The sequence below is a fragment of the Doryrhamphus excisus genome, chromosome 1, assembly GCF_030265055.1.
Source record: "Doryrhamphus excisus isolate RoL2022-K1 chromosome 1, RoL_Dexc_1.0, whole genome shotgun sequence".
Lineage (NCBI taxonomy): Eukaryota > Metazoa > Chordata > Actinopteri > Syngnathiformes > Syngnathidae > Doryrhamphus > Doryrhamphus excisus.
Window position 1 is genome coordinate 7436133 of NC_080466.1, and position 24066 is coordinate 7460198.

Consider the following 24066-nt stretch of genomic DNA (forward strand, 5'->3'; position numbering starts at 1 on the left):
AATGATCGGACATCGTTTCACCAGGAAAACGTTTCAGACAAACATGACCTCGAATGACTTTAGTATCAAAAGTATCCCCGTTTTGATTTGAGTGACAATTTTAGAACACGAAAACATGGTATCAGAAATATCAATATTTGAATTAAATTTGCCCAATTGCGAGAATACATTTTGATGACTCAACCAAGCCGTGTTCTGCAAAGCACGGAGACAAGGTTCAACAAATCGCCAATGTGATGTAGCCTTGAAATTAGTGAGGCTAACGTATATGTTGAGTCGCTCCACTAAGTTCCTTTTCCTCGCTTACATGACAATAAATAAATTACATTTCTTGGAATAGCTAAGCTAGCTTGAATGTATTATCAGTTACACTGTGAGCGCAGGCGTCCGAAAACAACGCATCACGTTACCACCTATGGAAAAAGAGCCTTTGTAATCTGTTATGTGTTTTGAAATGCTTATATTATAATCTATAGAAGAATATATCGTAATGTATATAATTATCGCAACAAGCTGCAGTGTATCGCAAAATGGATCACCCATCCTCACACCCGCAAAACACGGACATTAATAGTACACCCTTAGAAAACAAATCATACTCCCAGCCTCTAGGGGGCAACAACATTTCCTAATTTGTTTTTCTTAAGACATTTCTCAGAACTCACGTGCAATTCTTTTAAAACTCTAATTTGAGTTTGGAAACTTACACGAAACCATTTTGTCGGAATGCTTAAAATTAAACCAACAGCATTAAAGCTGTTTATCAAAATAAACAAAAGCCAATCGCTAGCCACTAAAAGTGCAACATATAAGCAATTAGGTAAAAGCACAAAAACAAGTGAAAATATGTTGAAATAAAAGAGAGAGATTTGTTAAAATGTCACCAAAAGACTCACTAAGCGGCAAACGCTAACAGCTAGTCACCTAAGAGCACAACCTTTAAGGCTCTTAAGTAGAAACAAGTGATAAAAATGTTTACATATTGAAACATAATTGAAAGAATTGCCATTTTGTTTTCATTAAATGGCAACAAACAGTATCTCGTGGTTTATGCTAGCTGCAGTACCAGGACTCACCTACAGAGGCGTTGTCACAGTGTTCCCCGATTTTTCTTCTTTCGTTTTTTTTCTATTAAAAAAACTGTCCGCTCCTTCTCCTCGCCTGCTGTGGAGATTGCACCAACGCTACTTTAAAAAAAAAAAAAAAGTCCGGTGGCTTGAAAGTGAGAATAAACAACAACCGGCTAGCTGTTGGTGCCACAACGGCAGCAGTCAGGTTTGCTTCTCGCTGTGGCGAGCAGACTACTCTCCAGTCAGTCGTCCTGTCTCCTTCAATCGCTCCTCCTCTTTTGCAACACAAAAACCCACTGTGGCGCGGAGGCGGGAAGGCTAGAGAGGTCGTGTTGTTGGCGATGGGTGGTGGTGGGACCAACAAAAACTCGCGTAGGGGACGTCGTCAGTTTCTTTAATGGATCACAACGAGGTATATAGCTCTCCAGGGTTAGACCGGCTACCGTTGGACTTCAGGAAGAAACTGGGCTAGATGGTATCCGGACTGCAGTAACACGAAAATGGATGAGAAACACACAGGCGACTTGCTAGGAACATTAGTATGGGATGGGCGGGGTTTGACTGAGCCAGGACCTGAAGGGGAGGGACTAAATCGAAAGGGGAGGAGTCAACTTATTTGAACAGCAACAAAATGGAGACAATTAACTAATTTTGTTGTTCACTCTTCATTGCAGTGTAGTCCTGAGTCACCCTGTGACTGTCAACACTCACACAGGTAGGTGAGTTCCCTCCAAAAATAGGCTCCAAAAACAGCCGCTACCGCTAAGAAAACAAACCTCCTTTCCTGTCTTCTCTTCCACCCTAAAAACATTTCACCTTTATTAAATTGAGAGGACATATTGGTGGTTATCACATTCTGCTGACATCATGCAGCTGTCAGCCATTTTGTCTACTTGCCTCAAACATGTAGTTCCCCAGGAGGCCACCAGGGGGGTATGTCATGCAATCCATTTTTTATACATGATTCGTTATGGTGCCCTGAGGTGGAGCCTATCCCGGTTGACTTTGGGGGAGAAGTGGTGTACACCATGGACTGTTACCGGCCAATCACAGGACACACAGGAATAAACAAGCATTCACACCTATTGACAATTTAGAGTCTCCAATTACCCCAGTGCCCGGGGGGCGGTAGTAAGAGGCACGGAGGACTTCCTGCCAAAATGTGTGAGTTTATCATACTCAGCATGCAATTTGACTCTTGAAAACGCTTATTGGCGTCACTGTTCCATTGTGTTGCATTTCACTGGATTTAGTTTCTAGTTCAGTCTACAGCAGGGGTCTCAAACTCAATTTACCTGGGGGCCACTGGAGCTAGGGCCTGGGCGAGGCTGGGCCGTATCAGGTTTTCCAAAAAAAACAAACAAACACGCATTTATTAAAAACAGAAAAATGAATAAACTTTGCTTTGGTTCCGATTTTCTACAAGAAAAGCTCTGATAAAACATTCCACTGTTCTCAAATATCTTACTTTTTATTTTTCTACACAAAATAAGATAAATAAATAAACAAATCAAGAATAAAGAAAATCAATCAATCAGTAATAAATAAATATAATAATAGTAATAAAACACCAAATAATAAAAACTTAAGAAACCACTTATAGTTGGTGGGTAGACAAATTATTTTTTTCAGATTAAAATGAACAAAGCATTATTAGAGCCCTGTAGACATGACAAAACACGACTATAGTCACATTTATACTCTTTTTATTTACAACATATTGCGCAACTGCAGGGTCTTGAGACACATGCTAACTCGCAAACTAGAGAGCTAGCGACCTAAACAGTAGCCTCCAAGTTATATTCTTTAAACTTAAAAAGCCAAAAACTTACCACTTCCACACGGATAGGGAGGATAACTATTAACAGTTATTTAACCTTTAACATGAACATTAATCAAACATAATAATTTTTTCTGGGTACATGATACCATACAGCATCCATATCAAACTTGCGCGGGCCGCACTAACATTAAACTTTCATATCAAGGCGGGGGCCTAAACTAGCATTCTGCGGGCCACATTTGGCCCGCGGGCCGCTTGTTTGAGACCCCTGGTCTACAGAATAGATTAATTTCAAATTGGAGGGCGGAACACATTTCTGTCCCCCAGTGGGGGCACGACAGGAAATAATTGAGAACCGCTGAATTAGCATGTTTTTGGGACAAAGCTGGAGCACATTGCCACATAAAGATGACTTTATTATGCTTGTGCGCCGGTTGTCCGCACCATGGCTAAAATCCAAAAGTTGCAGTTAGCATATTGCTACCTCTCAAAATGAGGTCATGATCAGTAAAGCTGTGATTGTTCGGCTTTTAGTACATTATCTTCTGTCTTTATATGGCTTGTGCAGAGAGCGGACAGCTAACCTATGTGAACTTCACTTTCAGAATTACAGTTGTTCCACATTAATAAGTTCCACCTGCATTAAAATGTCCCTTCTCTCTTTCATTACCATAATTCCACATAAAAACATTCACCGGTTGTCATATGCATTTTGTCCAATCAGAAGCCTGAAAAATTGACCACGACTGACTCGGTTTGCTGAGTTTACATTTGGGTTTGCACGGTGGGCTAGTGGTTAGCATGTTGGCCGCACAGTGAGGAGATCTGGATTCAAATCTCTGTGTGGAGTTGGCATGTTTCTTCAGGTACTCCAGCTCCCTCCTAAAATCCAAATCCAAAATGATTAGGTTAATTATTAGGTTAATTGGTGACTCCAAATTGTCCATAGGTATGAATGTGAGTGTGAATGGTTGTTTGTCTATATGTGCCCTGTGATTGGCTGGCGACCAGTCCAGGGTGTACCCCGCCTCTCGCCCGAAGTCAGCTGCCAGCATACACTCTAGTGAGGACAAGCAGCATAGAAAATGGCTGGATGGATGGATGGAGTTCAAGGTCAACAGGCGATTCTGTTAAGATAAACCAGGAAGTAGATAGCACTGATTTAGTGCCCTCTACTGGCAGTTGGTGGGGTAAATTCCATTTTGTTCCTTGATACTTGCCTTTTTTTATATGGCTCAATTGTAGATCATCATTGAAGCTTACATCCCAAAATGGTCAAAACAGTCCGGACTACCATGCATGTTGGTCACACAATAATAACATTGGGAAGATCTGGGTTTGAATCTCCGTTTGGGGATCTCTATGTATGCATGTTATTCCGGTTTCCTCCCACATTCCAGGTTAATGGTGACTCCAAATTTTCCATATGTATGAATGTGAGTGTGAATGGTTGTTTGTCTATATGTTCCCTGTGATTGGCTGGCAACCAGCCTGCCACTGGCTTAGTTTGGCCACATAAAATAAATGTGCATTGTAACTGTATTGTATATGAATTATGCTCTGCTTCTTCCTTCTCCTTTTCAGATATGTTGAAGTACGTTCAAACGTGATGTTCCTTAATGTAACTTTGTCGAACATGTTGGAAATAAAATATACCTTTACCATGACCGTGAATGGAACAATCCACCCTCAATAAACCACAACGTAACCTCCAGGCCAAGGAAAACAAACATAAGTCTCAATCTATTTTTCCCTCACTTTTGTTTGCCTTGGCAGAGGTCTGCACCCTCTTGGTGGTTATATATGATTATTCCAGAATTGCTATATATATGTTGACATTTTAAGTACAATTAATAGAAATGTTGGTTGATCCTGGTCTATACAACCCATAGAACTCTTAGCACTTTTTTAGCTGTAGCAACTAACCCGAGACTGGGTTCAGTGCAAAGTTTCCTCTTACGAGTTTTTCCTTGCCTCCAACGCTAAAGTGCCTGCTTGTGTGGGGCTCAGTCACCAATGCAGGCCTGACCTCTAGTGGCCACAAACATATACAACATATTTCATAACAATGACGTTTGACGCAATATGTCCTGGCGCAAAAACTTAGCAGCAGCTGAAGAAATTATGGTAAGTAGAGGTGAAAAAAAAAATCTAATTTGGCCTTTTATTGTGGCCAACTTAAAGCACACATGTCCAATAATCATGCTTGTTTAATCAGCATCTATTTCTGCTACACCTGACTACTATAGATGGATTATCTCGGCAAAGGAGAAGCTTGGTATGACTGTTAGTTAATTGTTCTCATTGTGATTGGATTATATATACTTTAGAAGTAGTTTAGCTTCATGTTAACCACTAAAAGAACTAGTTCTTGTGCTGCTTAGAGATTGATACAAGGTAATTAGTAGTTGTAGCTAAGTAGTGAATCCGAAATAGACTCTATCACATGTTGTGACAGAAGTGATTGGATTCTCATATTTTCACTTGTTTTTACAATGATTGTGTTTTGATCTGACAAATCTTAAGTAAAGTTGATCAAATGTAGAATGTAGAACAGCTTCTGCTTGGACATTAAAACGGCGGAAGCCACAAGTTGCGAACAAGTGATGTTGTGAACACCAAGTGCAGGCAGCATTGCAAGGTTTATTGTGTGTGTAAAGCACTTAATGTATAGTTCCAATCCTGCCTCGCTCGCTGCCACTTCTATATTACGTATATTATCATCCACAGCTTTAATCATTTTGTGACAGCTCTAAACAATTTTGCAAGAAATATGGACTTAATTTAAACAAATAATTAAAATCCAGTGAGGCTTTCACACTTACTGACAAAAAAAAAGAAAATAAAGAAAACATGTACGGGAATGTGCATTTATTAAATTAGGAATACATGGTAATAAATAATACAGATCATAAGAAACTATACCTCAATGTACCACAGAAACTAGTTAATAAATGAAAATGAAATGGCAGAGTGTTCTGTCTATCTTGATACAGCAGTGTTTTACTTTGTAACAAATTCATGGAAATAAATATCACAGATTGAAAATTAAAAAAGACTGATAAATTGTAACCGAGATTTTGTGGATTCAAGCGTGCACACGTAAACAGAGCAGAAACAGAACGGATGTAGTACTGTTGCTTCTACTTCCACTGAAAATCACAAACTACTGCTTTTCTACTTGGACATCAGACATCACATCTTAAATGAAAATCACACAAATGCACAATTCTCACACACAAAAAAGAAGAGAACCAGTAAAAATCAGTAAAATTGCATGTCGTTTTTGGCATATTTGTTCACTGCTGCATGACAGTAAACATTAAAAGTATCAATGATATAGAATCTTGTAGAATGTTATTAAAATGGGAGGGAAAGACCGAAAAATGACTGCAGCATCTTAAAAGGATGCAGACATTGGACACTGAAAGAATGCTACCACCAAGTGGTAGAGAGGAGTATGTCCATTTTAAAAAGCATTACTAGTGATGTCTTCTAAAATAGGACACACACTTCTTCAAAAACAGCTATATAGAATGGACCCTTTCAGAAACCATTGCCACTTTAAAGGAAAACTGCAAGAACACGTCTTTCCCTTGAGGCCACATGCCTCATGCTGGCAGTTTTTCACTTATTATGCCTAGAAAGCCCTCTTAAAAGAAAACATGAAAAAAAACTCCAACAATGTTTTATATCCATGCTGTAACCATGTAGTAACATCATATGTTCATGATAACATGTAATACTTAGTGTTTTGGCTTGACTCGCATCTTGCTAAGTTCACTCGATTTCTTCTGAAAGGGGGCCAATTATACTTTTTTCACTTTTCTGACCTATAAATGTTGTTAAAAAGTTGTATTAAATGATTGGTTAAATGATGCCAAAGCGTCAGATAATGAGGTTTGAAGTTTTGGATGGTTCTACTGACGTCAGTGCCATCTAGACTTCCTTATACGGGCTGCAGACCTAGTATATCCAGAAGTCATCAGGAGCACTTAAGAGTGTGACCAATCACAGCGGAGTGAGCGTACCTAGAGGAGGGCGGGGGGGTGGAGTAAATTAAACAGTCCTGGAAACAGTGGAAGGTTACCATTTGTATGATGACTTTTTTTCCTATATTTTTATTTTCTCCTAACCTTCATTCATTCATTCATTTTCTACCGCTTATCCTCACGAGGGTCGCAGACATGCTGGAGCCTATCCCAGCTGTCTTCGGGCAAATTTTCCAAAAAGTACGTTATATTGCTTGAGCTGGAGAGGAAGAACATTGTGTGGACGCTGTGTTCGTCTGACACACAGGTAGATAACTACTGGAGGAGAATGCGGAATAAAGCCAAAAGCATGGGAAAATTCTGCCCACAATGCAGACTACCAGGTACAGTATGATGATATTGTTTAATTGTAAAATTTGATCTATTGGCCGCGGCAGAGGGGTGATCTACATGATAAATAATGTTGAATTGGAGAAACTGGACTTTATTTTTAACTTCTTGTTCTTTGTTGGATAAGTGGTTAGTGCGCAGGCCACACAGCTAAAAGACCCGAGTCAATTCCACTCTTGGCCATCTCTGTCTGGAGTTTGCATGTTCTCCCCGTGCATGCGTGGGTTTTCTCCGGGGACTCCGGTTTCCTCTCACATTCCAAAAAAACATGCTAGGTTAATAGGTATGAATGTGAGTGTGAATGGTTGTTTGTCTATATGTGCCCTGTGATTGGTTGGCGACCAGTCCAGGGTGTACGCCGCCTCTTAACCGAAGACAGCTTGGATAGGCTCCAGCACCCCCACGACCCTCGTGAGGATAAGCGTTGACTGAATAAATGTTCCTTGTTATTTTGCACCCCTCAAATTCCAACTGCACTTTAATGTCTACATCAAAGGGACTGTTGCAACCGGCTCAAAACTCCAGTGCAAGTGTGTGTTATTTGAGAAGTTTCCGTTTCAATTTTTTTGCAAATTCGGGTCACCGCTTGACAGTGAAGAGTGATGGTGGGTTCCGGAACCAAACCAGTTGAGAACCACTGCATAATATTGCGTCATGTTTTTTGCCACTCCAATTAACCAGCTGTCTTTCGTTTGAATCACGCTTTAAACTGTTATGAGCAATGGAGGTTGTGTTCAAAAGACAGTAATTTAAGGTAATTTTTTTCCCCAGCATACTTAAATGTAACAAATTGTACATCCGAATTAATTCTTTAGACGCCATAGTTTTGATCACTCGTGCTACACATACCGTACACTGTGCATCCTCTGGGATGTCCCCTTCTGCGACCCAAAATGTGCTGCTTCGTGAACTTTCATAGCAACCTTGAGCTCTGCACACGGCACTTCAAATGTACGCACCACATCAAACTCAAACTCTTTTAAGAGTGAGTGATAAGAATATCCAATTCATGTTCGCAGTGTCCCTGAATGCATCTCGCCTTGTAATGACAATGTGAAAGGATAAACAAACTGAGTTGGAGATACATACAGGTTTTGGAATTGTACTGCTGTGTGTGTTTGGGTTAGAATGAAATTTATGACAGTGGACCCGATCTTGCTCAGGTGCGCATGCGTTAATTACACTGAAACATTTAAATTAATTAAAGAAATGAATTAGTTACGGCCGTTAAAGCGTTATTTTTGACAGTTTTAATGTATCAATGAGCAATGTGTAGTGTCAATAGTGCCACTTGCCACAAATGGCCACGAGTCTGCACTTTGGACACCCCTGTGCTAAATATTTAGACAAAATAAGATAACATAAAATAAAAACATAAAATAACATAAAAACAGTGAGACAAACTGTTATTTACAATGTCCGCTATCACTGGGACGCAAACTGATGAGATGGCTGTATCTTTCAGCACACGACTTGAACTGCTAAGTTCAGCATTGTCCTTAGGTAAAAAATAAACAAGCATCTTGCAAGTCCTCCTCGCGATGTCGCACATTCCAATTTTTTCAAATGCAACCCAGGCCTTGATATAAATCTGTTATTTATCCGCTCCACTGAAGTCAGAACGGTCAGGTCGCATATGACGTGTAGGTCACATGTCATCAAATGGCATGGTTGACCATGCGAGACTTGGATAAAGGTACTCAATGTTGTAGGCAAAGGTTATTCTTGTCATTTGAAAATATGACAAAATAGAATACTGTATATTTAAAAAGTGTCAGTGATGTTCCACCACAGCTGCCACCCACACGCGCTCCTCGGAACAGACGTCGCAGTAAATTCTCCATGAACTGCCATAGCCAAAATGTTCTCTTCCTCCCTAATCTCCTACGCGGAATCATTTTGTTATGAAAATATTGACTCCCATTGCATTCTCGAATTTGTCACAAACGCATTAAGGACAGCAATCGTTACGTAATGTTGTGTTACACATCACTTTTTGCTAATGCCCAGCTCATTGCCGCAATGATTTATAACCTAGCATTAACTTTTTCACACTCCAAAAGCTATACAGCAGCTCCAGTAGCTAGCGTTACTACCTCTCAGTGGCCTGGGGTGCAGTGAGCAAGGCACTGTGTTACTACACCAGAAAAGTACTTCCTTAGTGTTAGCTCCTACAATAATGCTATAGCTCAGGGGTCTCAAAAACGCGGCCCACGGGCCAAATGTGGCCCGCAGGACACTAGTTTGAGGCCCCCGCCTTGATATGAAAGTTTAATGTTAGAGCGGCCCGCGCAAGTTTGATATGGATGCTGTATGGTATCATGTACCCAGAAAAAATTATTACATTTGATTAATGTTCATGTTAAAGGTTAAATAACTGTTAATAGTTATCCTCCCTATCTGTGTGGAAGTGGTAAGTTTTTGGCTATTTAAGTTTAAAGGAAATAACTTGAAGGCTACCGTTTAGGTCGCTAGCTCTCTCGTTTGCGAGTTAGCATGTGTCTCAAGACCCTGCAGTTGCGCAATATGTTGTAAATAAAAAAAAGTATAAATGTGACTGTAGTCGTGTTTTGTCATGTCTACAGGGCTCTAATAATGCTTTGTTCATTTTAATCTGAAAAATAATTTGTCTACCCACCAACTATATGTGGTTTCTTAAGTTTTTATTATTTGCCGTTTTATTATTATTATTATATTTATTTATTTATTACTGATTGATTTTCTTTATTCTTTATTTGTTTATTTATTTTTCATCTTATTTTGTGTAGAAAAATAAAAAGTAAGATATTAGAGAACAATGGAATGTTTTATCAGAGCTTTTCTTGTAGAAAATTGGAACCAAAGCAAAGTTTTTTAAATTTTTTGTTTTTTAATAAATGTGTTTGGTTTATTTGGAAAACCTGTTGCAGCCCAGTCTCACCCAGACCCGAGCTCCAGTGGCCCCCAAGTAAATTGAGTTGAGACCCCTGCTATAGCTTGATTCCTATCCAGGTCACAGCATGTAAGTGGAGCGTTTTTGACAGGTTTTGGATTTACATTTTTTTAGAGGGCTTTATAGGTGAAATAGGTGAATCCTACATTACCTGCACTGTCAGTGAAAAAACGGCCAGCACGAGGTGGCCATCTAGAACACAGCAAAAAGAGACATGTCATGAGAAACATTGCAAAAAAGTGCAGTTTCCTTGAATTAGTTCTAATTTAAAACATGTCAGTGCAGAAAATACACAGAAAAGTAATGACTAGGGATGCTCCAATCAGGGCTGATCCTCATACCGATCCTCATCAGTGAAATATGAAAATCGAACTGACCAAAAAATAGGTAGCCGGTAATTATTAAAATTATTTTTTTTTCTCATGTGTCCCAGAATCCCTGTCTGCACCCCTGCTATTGGCTATATAATATGAAAAAGGGAACCATATAATCCGCATTTAGACAAAAAAATATTCTGCTTAACTGTTTCAAGACAACATAAATCACTCTTGAAACTTAGAGAGGACTTTAGCAGCTGCAATTATTGAATTTAATTATTTTGGGGGGGTTATTTGCCTTGCCGTCTGCCTGTGACGCATATGGGGCAAATGTTGACCAACCTTTTTAGCTGTGTAAGCTGCCGATTTTGACTATTAATTATCGAAATCGGTTGATACTGATGGGTGGCCGATCGATAGCAGCATCCCTAGTAATGACTAACATTAGCTCTGAGATACATGATGATAACGTTGCACAGCTTAACTAACCTATGAGTACTGACAAGGCGTTGGCAGTCTTCAATATCATGGCACCATGACTCTGGGTGGGACACCCAAATATTTCCTTATTTATTATTTACTTACTTACGTAACAGGGCGTGGCATCATAAAAAAATAACAGTAAATGACACAGATATGTACATATCGGGAGTGATTTCTGAGCATGCGACCATGCCAGTAATGTTACTATACTGTAGATTGATGTACTGCGTCGTATCGGCGTTGATTACAAGTTGCTTTCCTGGGTGTCATTGGAGGACACGGGATGCAGGCCTCCGTTCTCATGGAGTCTCTTGGCACGATAAGTTTCATAGTGAATGTTATGAGTCACTTCTTTCAGGTCCTGTAAGTGAGACCTGAGGAAAAAAGGTCAGCGCTTTTGTTTTTCTCTCATTTTTTTATTACAGTTGTATTGTGACAAATGTACTATATTTTTTCAAACAGTGGCCAAGGGCATTTCAGCGTGACATATAAGCTGAACTCTACTGCCCAGTTCCTCTTAAGGTATATGTTATGTGTGTTAATATGGCCAGTTCATAATATCTCAATGGTGCTGATATGAGCCAAACTGTAATGCGAGGAATTAACAGTGTTCCCAAAAGGTCATGTCTCCTGTCCCTCATTAAAAAAAGGAGGGTTGAACTATCGACATCCCCAATGCAGGCATTACAATAGGTGGTAATAGTAGTTTTTTCCTGATGGTGAATAGGAAGGCATCTACTGCAGTTTGGCAATTAACTGAGGCATATTTTTGAGGGGGAGGCCACTATTTGAGGAAATACAGTACACTGTAGAACATTCTTTCATTCGTTCATTTTCTACCGCTTTTCCTCACGAGGGTCGCGGGGGTGCTGGAGCCTATCCCAGCTGTCTTTGGGCGAGAGGCGGGGTACACCCTGGACTGGTCGCCAGCCAATCACAGGGCACATATAGACAAACAACCATTCACACTCACATTCATACCTATGGATAATTTGGAGTCCACTGTAGAACAGGGGTGGGCAAATATTTTGATTCATGGGGCGCATTGAGTTAACAAAATTATCTGGGGGGGGGGGGGGGGGGGGGGGCAGAACATATATTTAACACACACACTATTTTATGCTTAGAATTTTTCTTGAATTATTTGTCTAATTTTATCTGTAAAAGTGTTATACTATCAGCTGTATGTTCTCATGTCCCCTTTTTTCAGGAGCACTATAAACATGGAATTTAATTTTATAATTTTGTGTTTTTTTATTTTTTTTTACTAAATAACACATCCGACTTGCAAGTCATGTAGCCACTTTGTATGTTAAAAGTTGAAATAGTTAGAAAGCAACTGGCGGATTCAAACGCTTGGTGTGCCACATGTGGCCCCTGGCCCATATTTTGCCCACCCCTGCTGTAGAATATCAAGACAGGGTCTCATGGACTAAAAATATTCCATGAGTTACTTTAAGCATTTTAATGTCGTCATAGTAAAAAAAAATAAATAAAGCAGCTTTACCTGATTAAGAAGTCTCTCAATTGAGCAAACTCACAGTGGTTCATGTTTTCCACTGCAAAAAAAAAAAAAGTCAAATGCCAAATCACCTCCAAAGCATCAATAATAGCTTCTCTGTGGGAACGGCTATAAATGGTCAGCAGAAAAAAAAATACAACTCACCTTCTACAACTCCCCATGCTGTCTTTCTCCCCAAAACACGCTTGCCATTCACTTGATATTCTTTGTCGCTGCCCACCACAGCAAAGGGCATGACCTCCTGTGGACATGAGACATTTTCCAAACGTGAAATGGACCACTGAGAAGTCGTGGGGTGCAAAGTGCATCACTTACTCTGATTTTGTCATTGTCACTCTTGTCCTCCATGTCCTCGTCAAATTCTTTCTGAGGGTAAAACTCTACTCCGTTCATCTCCAGCTCCTTCTTCACCTGCGTTGCAAAACGCAGGAGTAATTATGTGTTATATGTTAATAAAAATGGCTATTTAAATTAATAGCCATGTGAAAAAGGTGGGTCCAGCTGAAATATTTCAGTAAGATGACCGACATATTGCAGTATAATCATAGCATATATCATTAAAAATGTTAATTTTTTTCATCCTTCAATGGGCAACAATATGCACACGATAGAATATTTTCAATGGTGCAACACTCACCCGCTGTTTGAACTCCTGTCTCTCCTCAGGGGTCATTGTGTCGGCCTTGGCTATGATAGGAATGATGTTGACAGAGTGACTCAGGCGCTTCATGAACTCCACATCTAGCTGCCGCAGTCTGTCACATACAGTCAGGAAATGGAAAACAACGAGATTGTAACTCTCCATGCATATGTACTAATCAGAACAGCAGCAGGAGGAGCAGATAATTAATTAAGCTGCCATGTCTCGTACGTCTCATTGGCTCTCTTAAGTCTAAGGAGTGGGGGGGATAAGGCTGGGAAATATGCTGTTTGAATTCACACTCAATGTCTCAATTTGATGTGATATGCGAGCCATTAGCCATGACAAAGATGCACTTACGAGTGTCCAGTGGGGGAGATGAAGTACAGGCAGCAGTGTACTCTGGTGTCAGGGATGCGCTTCTTTCGGGTGATGTTAACCTCCTCTTTAAGGAACTTATCGTACTGTTCGTTGATGTACTTGGAAATAGGCTCCCAGCTGCGGATATGAATAAAAAAAGCTGCATTAAGCTAGAGTTGATAGGGTTGATCAGCTAGAGACAGTGTGAAAAAGCACAGATCGATATCGAACGATGCTTTTGGCTTTGTTTGGCTTGAAATAAGCTATGAAAATAAATGTTACAAAAATAAGTATTTCTATTTTGGGAAAGTAGCTTTCAAAACAAAAACCTTGCTGAGCCCTAATTTAGCTGTAGTATATTTAAACATTGATGCTACATGTATGGATTTCACTCATGGATTATTTGGATCGGTATCAGCAGCATAAAACCCTGATTGGAACCTCCCTACTAAGTAGCCTCCTTGTCTGAAAGACTACACAAAACAATGTTGTGATATGTGATATTCACCCACCAATTGTCGTTATTGATTTGGTCTCCAAAACCTGGAGTGTCAACAACAGTCAGCTTCATCTTTACACCGCCCTCTTCGATAACTGTACATACAAAGAACAAGAATAAAAACAAAACATTTCAATCTTCGGTGTTGGGTGTTAAATATATATTCACATTATAATACACAAAAATTTTGTTTTTGCTCCCATATTTCATGAGATGGACTCAAAGATCCTCAAAAAATTCATTCTGTATAAACAATATTACCATTTCTTTCAAATATTATTCGCAAATCTGTCTAAATGTTTGATAGTGATCACTTGCCACATCAAGATGCCAATCTGACATGATTAGTGCACAGGTGTACCTTATACTGGCCACAATAAAAGGCCACTCTGAAATGAGTGTCACACCTTATACTTGAAAGCCCCTACTGTACTGTACTGTACATGTAGCCTGCTGCTCTGTTATATGAAAAGAGAAATATGCAGGGACGATGAGTCCATGACAAAAGGTCAACCAGTGTGATGTTTCTTTTGTAGGCCTGTGAGAAAATGTCAAAACTGCCAGATCAGAACGTTGCTTGCGGGGTTAAAAGAAGTTGATCCAGTCCATACAGGAATAAACTACGTCCTTTAAAGACTTGCTAACGTGTGATGTTGAAGCTTTAGTCATAAACGCAGATGTTAGTTGCATCCTGAGGGTCTCCATGTCCTCCAACCATTACTGTCAGCATTCATGGCATTCTGCAAAAGTAATTTACATCAACCTTGGTGTAACAGAATTAAAAATAATTAAATCTATCCAACAGCCATGTTATTGGGTTTTCCTCAGTGACTCAGCCTGTGTTGTACGAGCGTTATGTTTGTCCATCTGCTGCCTCTATTGGGTCTGTCTTCTCTTGCCAAGAAGCAAGTATTTGAACATGGGACATTATCATGTCTGGCTGGAAATGGTGTAAAATATGGATATGGCTTTGAATCAGAAATGTGTATGATAATGTTCAACAAAGCCGCACATCTCGAAAATCACAGAGGCGGATGCTTAATGATGGTCTCATCACTTTTCTGCAGGAGGCACACCATTGCCAGTAAACTAGGAAGAAAAAAAAAAGTTTGCACACCACAATGTATCCCTCCAGACACCCTGCAGTTATCAGACAAAAATATGTATGGTTGTATCAAATTCATTCATTCATTCATTTTCTACCGCTTTTTCCTCACAAGGGTCGCAGGGGGTGCTGGAGCCTATCCCAGCTGTCTTTGGGCGAGAGGCGGGGTACACCCTGGACTGGTCGCCAGCCAATCACAGGGCACATATAGACAAACAACCATTCACACTCACATTCATACCTATGGACAATTCGGCCTATGGACAATTTGGAGTCGGCAATTAACCTAGCATGTTTTTGGAATGTGGGAGGAAACCCACGCATGCACGGGGAGAACATGCAAACTCCACACAGAGATGGCCGAGGGTGGAATTGAACCCTGGTCTCCTAGCTGTGAGGTCTGCGTGCTAACCACTAGACCGCCGTGCCGCCCCAAATTAATTCATAATAACTGAAAAAAAAAATTCCACCCATGTTGAGATGTCAAATCCTGTTGGAAATGAAAATGTAACCTGCATTCTGTGCACAACACAACTCTGTGGTGATGGCAGATGGAGCACTGTGGATAAAATGTACAATATCCTACCTACAGGTGGGATACAATTACCCAAACCACTCAAGCTTGAATGAGCTGGCTAATGCATTTTTTGTTATTTCATTTTTGAAGTGTGTGCCCAAGCATTGAATTTCTTGAATGTACTCACCGTGAGACACCGATTTGATCTCCACAGTCTTGGGGATCTTCTCATCGCGTCCCCACCCTGCACTCCTCCTGCTCACCTGGGACTTGAACAATGTGTTCACCAGAGTCGACTTCCCAAGGCCACTGTGACCTGACGGTGGAGAAAATTAGATGCAGAGATGAACAAGCTGGAAATACGTAGATACTACAGGAGTTGACACAAGTGAGATGGACACCAGCCCAGCTGACTTTGACCCAGCCAATCACAGGACACATACTATCATATATTAACATATATAAACATTCAAACCTTTATATCATTTACAGTCTCCTGTTAGCGAAACAACATGTATCTATACTATAATTTCTAGTATTATCAGTGATGTGTGGTCAGGGGATGCATGATGAATCTCTCCTTCCCTTACTCTTCCATATCCCTCCTCCATTTTCTAACTTTCATTCCTTTATGACAGCACTCTGTTGTATAACACCTATGATGGCGCTGACGTGGAATCATCGCTGCATCATCCTTGATGGCATTCTTTTCTTCTTGATTTTCATATAGTCTCTAGCCAGCTAGTAGTTACCTGGTATGGTGTAGCATGGTGATAATACACCAGTAACGTAGTTCCATCTGTGCAAAAATGTTAATAAAAAGAATGTTGCTGTAGCGCGGTTAATGTGCACGTCACATTATATTCACTGTGCAATATCTGATCAACCTCCATGTGCATTATTAAGGGCTCTAAATGCAATATACTAAGTTCAATGTGAAGTATTTCCATAACGCCTCATATTAACTCACTAGCAAGATCATATATCTCATCTCGTTTCATATTATCTACATACTGTATTGTATATAACTCTGGGAAAAACTGTTGATTTTTGTTAATACTTGGGTTGTTTATATTGTTTATTTTTCTATATTGTGTATTTTTGTACTGCTTAACTGATTTCTGTACTCTTGCTGCTGTGCAATGCAAATTTCCCCACTGAGGGATGAATAAAGGCATATCTTAATCTTAATCTTAATATGCAAACAGAGCGTTGTTGGCGCTTTATGGCTTGAGAAGGAAGGGCCGGATGTACTTGATACATAAATAAAAGATAAGAACAGAAATGTTTTTCAGTTTGTAAAAAAATTAATGAATGAATGCGTCAAAGAAGTGTGAATTATTCCTATTTTTGGTGAACCAGTATTACCATAAAACAACACCAAAGGGTTCAGTGTACTCACTACATATTCAGAATATTACTGTTTTTGTTGCATTAAGTTGTATTTCTTCTTCTGTTATCACATTTCATATCTTTGCCATAGGTGGTAGCCTTCAGTAGTGGCATCAGTTACTTCCTTTCATGCTCACTGAGCAAACATCTTACAAGTTTTAATGCTCTCGTGCAAGTTTTTGTGTGACTTTATTCCCATTTGACACACTCACCCACTACCATGATGTTGAAGTCAAAGCCAGTCTTCATGGTCTTCTTCCTCATCTGCTCAATGATGGTGTCAATACCGATGTAACCCAGCAGAGTGGACCCCCCGCCACTGGTGCTGTTGGAGGTGTTGTGACTATGACCTCCACTGTGTCCTCCAATGTGAGCACCTCCGTGACCCACACCGTGAGTTCCTCCATGGCTCGTTCCGTGACTCCCAATGGGAACTGGGATGGCACTGGGAGGCGGAGCTGATATACCCCCTCCTCCGATGCTCGGCAACTGGGGTGGGAAGGGGCTTGACGGGGAAGGAGCGCCCACATTAGGGGGCTTGGCGGGGACAGCCGGTTTGGGTCTCACTTCTGGAGGAACGATATCTGACATGTCTGCAGAGGACAGCGAGATGGAAATGATATTTCAGGTTAAAAATATACTGTCACATGTCAGAAGTAGGCCAGTAGAGCAGATACAGGAAGTCCTTGGGATGCTACTACCAGAGACTTTTATGCTTTTATTCTATTATATTATTTGACACATTTAGTATCTAGTGATGCAAATATAAGACACTGTTGACCTTATAATGTCCACTACATGAACAAAAGTATTTCTACCCTGGACTCTTTGCCGATTCCACAGCTTCTACTCTTCTGGGAAGACTTTCTATATGAAGTATGTCTGTGGGAGTTTTTGTTTTAACCAGTTTTTGCCTCCAAATATAGTTTTCTAGGTGATGTATGTCAAATGGGGCGGCACGGTGGTCGAGTGGTTAGCGCACAGACCTCACAGCTAGGAGACTAGGGTTCAATTCCACCCTCGGCCATCTCTGTGTGGAGTTTGCATGTTCTCCCCGTGTATGCGTGGATTTTCTCCGGGTACCCCCGGTTTCCTCCCACATTCCAAAAACATGCTAGGTTAATTGGCAACTCCAAATTGTCCATAGGTATGAATGTGAGTGTGAATGGTTGTTTGTCTGGCGACCAGTCCGGGGTGTACCCCGCCTCTCGCCCGAAGACAGCTGGGATAGGCTCCAGCCCCCCCGCGACCCTCGTGAGGAAAAAGCGGCAGAAAATGAATGAATGAATGAATGTATGTCTAATGATCCCATTAGGCGAAGATCTAAAATCAAATGCTATTGAGGTTTGAGATGTGGGGGAGAAGCTGATTATTAAATGTGGTTAAGCCTCTCAGGTCAGCAAGCATCAACCCTTAAAAGACTGCACATTTTGTGTTTTCATTGATTTTTGTTGCCTTTTGTTGGGTTGGCAAGGTTGAGTGATTGTTTTTATATTTGACAGCACTTCAATTATTTCTACACTACACAAGACTGCTGATGCGTGAGCTGCATCTGTGACACAAATAACCTTCTCATCACCCACCATCCCTCTCTCTCGGCCAAAGTCAGCTGGGATAGGCTCCAGCATACCCCCGTGACCATAGTGTGGACAAGCGGCATAGAAAATTGATGGATATTTTATTGCATATTTGCAAAAATGTTATTTAAACATGGCCTGTGTACTTGTATGATAGAGCGACCCTGGAATTGATTATTTTAATTATCATTACAGACTACTCACAAGAAGTTAGGAATATTTCAGATACATTTCAGGATGAACCAAAACTTCAATTTGAGCTTCTCAAATTTTGGATTCACATGTCCAACATGGGGCTGCACGGCGGTCTAGTGGTTAACATGCAGACCTCACAGCTCGGAGACCGAGGGTTCAATTCCACCCTCAGTTTGCATGTTCTACCCGTGCATGCGTGGGTTTTCTCCGGGTACTCCGGTTTCCTCCCACATTCCAAAAACATGCTAGGTTAATTGGTGACTCCAAATTGTCCATAAGTATGAATGTGAGTGTGAATGGTTGTTTGTCTATATGTGCCCTGTGATTGGCTGGCGACCAGTCCAGGGTGTACCCCTCCTCTCGCCCAAAGACAGCTGGGATAGGCTCCAGCACCCACGCGACCCTTGTGAGGAAAAAGCGGTAGAAAATGAATGAATGAATGCTGTTCTCTAACATAACAGTTGTACTTATCCCTAACTTTTTGTGAGTAATATAAACGATGGGTAAACTAACCAATTTGAGTTTAGGTAGTATCAGTGCAATATGCCATAAAAGAGGCAGAAGCACACCACTAAAGGCGTGAATAAGTACACTACTAATCTACGCTGAATCAACCAGTGTTAACAGATGGTAAATACCGAAAAAAAACCACAAGTGATGTCCACCCTGCAGGCTTCCACATGGAGCTGCATGCTGCCATATTTTCACTGCAGCCCCCTTTACATGATGCAGGGCATCCTGGCTGTGGTTGTCACTTTGATTTACAACATGCCGAGGTCACCCATTTTCTACACGCATTCATTGCCACACAATGCTAGTATTTAGCCATCCACGAGTCTAATGAAATTAAAGCAAGTTACCACCACATGATGTTACGTCTGCGACCTATTTCTCATTTATTTTAAAAATACATTCGGATATTCTGTGGTAGTATAATTAAAAGACATGAGCCTGTGTTTTATCTGATTCTATGCAGAACATGAGGTTCTCTACATCGCAGTCCATCTGTGTCGGCCCCATTGTTTCACAGATGGCTAGCAGGCTAACAGGCGTCAAACGCCGCTAGCTTAATGCTAACAGCCGCTTTTCACTGACCTGTAGATGTCTTTTTAGGCCGCTACGGTCCCACAAAAATATGAGATGTAAATCCAACACGGAGGTGGCGATATGAGCAGATTGTTGTGGGTACCTCTCCTTCTCTCTAGCTGCGAGCCCTCCTCCCTTTCTTCTCCTCCGTTACCTAGGCAACAAGAGGAAGGAGGGCGTGGGAAGATGCAGTGCGCCTGCGCATCAACACCATGCCTGAACGCTATTACTTTAAGGTAGGTTTATTAGGACTTTAGTGTCAAAACTGTGTTTATTAACACTTTGAAGAATCCCTATATTTTGTATTTGAACAAATTAAAACATAACCATATCCCAACAAGATCTTTATATTTGTCAACTAACCTAAACTTTTTGCACTCATACAGCTTTAAAAGGCTTTTAGATTGTATTGTTAACTCCAGAATGGAGCTGCAGTACATTACAATACTTTTACTTAAGTAGATTAAAAAATATAACTAAACAAATGGAAATTTTTGAGGGTGCACGGTGGAATTGAATTATTTGGAGGTGGGTGGGTCAGGAGATCGGGAAGACCTGGGTTTGAATCCACTTGGACATAGCCTTCCATGACCCTAGTGAGGATAAGTGGCACAGAAAAATGGATGTATAGTTATTTGGACAAAAATTTAAAAAGAAAAATGAAAGGAGGCCATCTAAAATAACACAACATTCATAAAGCTATTAAGATATGATTGAAACGAAAAACAGCAGTTTAAGGACAATTGGGCCTATTATAAGAGATTAGATAAGACTCGTATTGGTAGTATTGCCATGCTAGTATTTTGCATATTTTGGTCGTTTTAAGCATTACTGGAACATTCCTGGGCGCATTGATTTCACACAGCAACATAGAAACAAACGCTACACCTAGTGTTAACTTTTCCACACTTTTCCACTTTTCCAAAACAAGCTATGGCTAGCTTTTGGGGAGTCCCATTTTTAAGTGTTTTATTCAGATGCTGTATTAACCTGAATATAAGACACTGAATATAAGACACTACAGCTTTTAGGTTCTCAGTTAGTTTGTGAATGGCACACTCTACTTTCACACACATACACTCTCACTTTGTAGCTGTGACTTACAAACACCATAAAAAAAGTGTCTCAAAGTTTGGGGAAGTTGCCAAACAACAGGGAAGGTATTATGCTAATTTTAAGACAATGGTTCTCAATGAAGCAGATTCATTAAACAACCGTTGAGCAGCTAAAAAATCTGATATCCTTTTTTTATAGCAGTTTACCAGCTGAGGGGTAATGAATGATCGTCTTATATTTGGGTCAAAAGGGTAAATCTGAGTTTCAAATGCTTAAAATTAGGATGCAAAATTTGACAATAGATTAAAAAAAGAATGCCTAAAATAACAGTTATACTATCATTTTCATGAGTACTATATGCGTCATACCTTGTATGCATTATACATCTCTGAATCATTTTCCTGGGTTCCTTCCTCTGCTTCCTTCTATCCTCTTCTAGTGTTTATGTGTTTCTTGAGACCAATCACTTATACACATGTCTCACCAATGTGTCTGTTCCCTCACTGATAAGCGTCATCGTCTCATTCCCACGCCCCCTTTTCTGTTAGGGCCTCAGAATGTGTTTTTAGGACTCTACTTACCCTCATAATCTGAATCATGGTAATCCAGGGTGATGTAATAATAGGGGTCCTCCTCTGTAAGACTCTTTGTTGTTTGTGATGGTCCAGTAGGCTGGTCAAACACCTTAGCAAAGCTGAAGTGATGTTCATGCAGTTTTGTGGTCGTTTCCAGAAGGTCTGGGTCATCTTGGATCATATTATTTGCAGGCAAGATGGCAGGTTTTACAGCAGTGTGTTGGACCAAACGGGTCTTATATGGATTTCGTCTGTACTTGCATCCAGGAGCTTCCTGTGTCTTATCATTGCCTCTTGATTGACAGCTGTGATTCTTCCAAAAACGGCAAGACTGGCTCACTTCATCCTCAACATTCATCCGAGCCTTAGAACAGAATATTTGCTCAGTATTCACTGATGTACTTGCATTCAAGTTAGGGATATTTGATGAAAATTCAGGTATCGTCTGTCTAGCATCATCTTTGGATTGTCTCTTGATTTGTGGGATTGCGGGATCTTTCCTCCTTTGATCACTCAAGCACCCTCTCCTGGTTTGCTGAAGTGAATTTTCAGGAATCATCCGCCAAGGTGTGTTCTCAGAGTGCACTTTCTCATAACCTATACTCCCTTGTTCTTGCATATTTGGCTTTACTTTGGTGATAACAGTAACATCTGCACTCTTAAATAGACATATAGCTTCTTGTTTAAGTGTATCCGCTTTAATGTCTTCTCGAACAGGCTGCTGTAAATTCACCTCCAGAGAAGTTGGAAATGCATTCCGTTTGGATGATGGGAAGAACATACCTGCTTTGGCCTCAGTTTTGACCATAAATGCAACGGGAGAATGGCTCGGCTTTAAGTCACGATGGTCACATGGAGAAGTGTTTGTGTCAGCAGTCGGAATGATGGAGGACTTTTTTGCAGTCGGATATTTTGCAGTGTGTTGTGCTTCATTCTTCTGAAGGTGCGGACTTGGTTTGATGTGGACAGAACAACCAGGTCCAACAGATCTGGAGCTGAAACTGAGATTGATAGTTAAAAATGTGTACATTATTTTAAGTCCTTTGAATAAACTCACTACTGTAAAAAGTGCTGCATGCATTGAATCGGAAAAAGTAACAACATCTGGTAGGCAAAAATAACAATTAAAAATTGAAAGCCAGTAGTATAAGTTGAAAACTTAACATGAAGTATTGCATAGATTATATTAAGATAAATGTGTTATAAAATATTTTCAATGTGACATTTTTTGTCTTTAGGCTTTAGTGTAGCTAACGATAAAGACTATTCTTTGGGAAATTTGACCTAAAGTAATTCATTCATTCATTTAGTCTTCGGGCGAGAGGTGGGGTACACCCTGGACTGTTCGCCAGCCAATCACAGGGCACATATAGACAAACAACCATTCACACTCACATTCATACCTATGGACAATTTGGAGTCGCCAATTAACCTAGCATGTTTTTGGAATGTGGGAGGAAAACGGAGTACCCGGAGAAAACCCACGCACGCACGGGGAGTGTGGAATTGAACTGCAGTCTCCTAGATCTGTGACCTGCGTGCTAACCACTTGAACACCATGCAGCCTATAGTAGTTTAACACAGTCAAAATGCAGTGAAAAAAACAACAAATGTAAGAAAATGTCCCAAGAACCTCACATAACCTGACATACCTGTCAGACGTTTCATGATGTCTTTCATCAAGGCTGAATGAAGGGATGTGAATCACTTTCTTTTTCATGACAGGTGATGAAAGACCAATGCAGGGAGACATAGGGCACAGAAGATGATGACGATCTTTTGGTTGTTTAGAGGATGCTGACACCCGAGAGATTAGAGGTGACAGACGGTCAAAAACACTCATTTTTTCTTATGTTGGAGAAATGAGATGGAATGAGACCTGATGAATAAAGAAAAGAAAGAAGAATGATGGTTTATTTTTCATGTATTCAGATCCTCCTGTAAAAAAAAGTCAATATACAACAAAATCTGTACATAAAAGGGAATATTACCAAAAGAAATGTGGAGAGGGAAACACATTATCCGGTGTTACTGTGTCCGAGTGATTGTATATGAGAAAATAATTACAAAAGTACACCACTAAAACTCAACAGTCACTACTTCACATCTTTGTCCTTCTCTTATTATTAAAAATTGGTAACTTAATTCATGTTGAAGAGAGGAAGTGAATAATATCCACTTAACAAAATTGCTCCCATCTTTTAACTTTTTTGTATCTACGCAACCTATCGCTGTGAAATATTGTTCATAAATCTCGCTAAGTCTGTGGCACTGAACATAATCCACCCACCCCACAGGTGGAGCATGTCAAGATGATGATTGCAAGGTGTGCCTCATGTTGTTGAATGTGACCTGCGGAATGTTGGTTCATTTCTCTTCAATGGCTGTGCAAAGTTGCTGGATGTTGGCATACGTTGGAATACGGTGTCGTATAACCCAATGCAGAGCATCCCAAATATGCCCAACATCCGGTATGCTAGTCAGAACTGGGATGAAGGATCTTGTCACTGTATCTCTGTGCATTCAAAATACCATCAATAAAATGCACCCGACATAAAAAAAACAGCCAAAAACC

The 24066-nt window shown here is 40.3% G+C and overlaps 2 protein-coding genes across 4 annotated transcripts in view; both read right to left on the reverse strand.

Moving 5' to 3' along the window:
- The window catches only part of atf7ip (activating transcription factor 7 interacting protein), a 36632-nt gene extending 34983 nt beyond the window's left edge, over positions 1-1649 (reverse strand). The window contains exon 1 of one of the 2 annotated variants that reach the window (XM_058070512.1): positions 1077-1649. The gene's annotated coding sequence lies outside the window, so the exon portion shown is untranslated. The remainder of the gene's footprint in view (positions 1-1076) is intronic. The other variant, XM_058070503.1, reaches the window with a different exon arrangement.
- Positions 1650-5709: 4060 nt separating this feature from the next.
- Positions 5710-21349, reverse strand: septin3 (septin 3). Of its 2 annotated transcripts, XM_058085766.1 has the most exons (11): positions 21285-21349; positions 19870-20453; positions 17215-17595; positions 15798-15926; positions 14002-14083; positions 13490-13627; positions 13127-13244; positions 12805-12900; positions 12634-12730; positions 12475-12526; positions 5710-11341 (listed from the first exon to the last, which is right to left on the reverse strand). In XM_058085766.1, exons 3-11 carry the CDS (start codon positions 17591-17593, stop codon positions 11212-11214), a joined length of 1221 nt encoding a protein of 406 aa, XP_057941749.1. In that variant the 5' UTR covers positions 17594-17595; positions 19870-20453; positions 21285-21349; the 3' UTR covers positions 5710-11211. The 2 variants fall into 2 exon arrangements, with proteins under 2 accessions (XP_057941749.1, XP_057941758.1); XM_058085775.1 differs by lacking the exon at positions 19870-20453 and having other exon boundaries at positions 21285-21346.
- Between the last annotated feature and the right edge of the window lie 2717 nt (positions 21350-24066).

Excerpts from the sequence above, each read along its gene's own strand:
- septin3 (XM_058085766.1), bottom strand. The coding sequence starts at position 17,593 with ATGTCAGATATCGTTCCTCCAGAAGTGAGACCCAAACCGGCTGTCCCC. Across the intron at positions 14,084-15,797 it reads GATCAAATCGGTGTCTCACG|TTATCGAAGAGGGCGGTGTA; the intron begins GTGAGTACATTC and ends TTGTATGTACAG. Across the intron at positions 13,628-14,001 it reads CAAATCAATAACGACAATTG|CTGGGAGCCTATTTCCAAGT; the intron begins GTGGGTGAATAT and ends TCATATCCGCAG.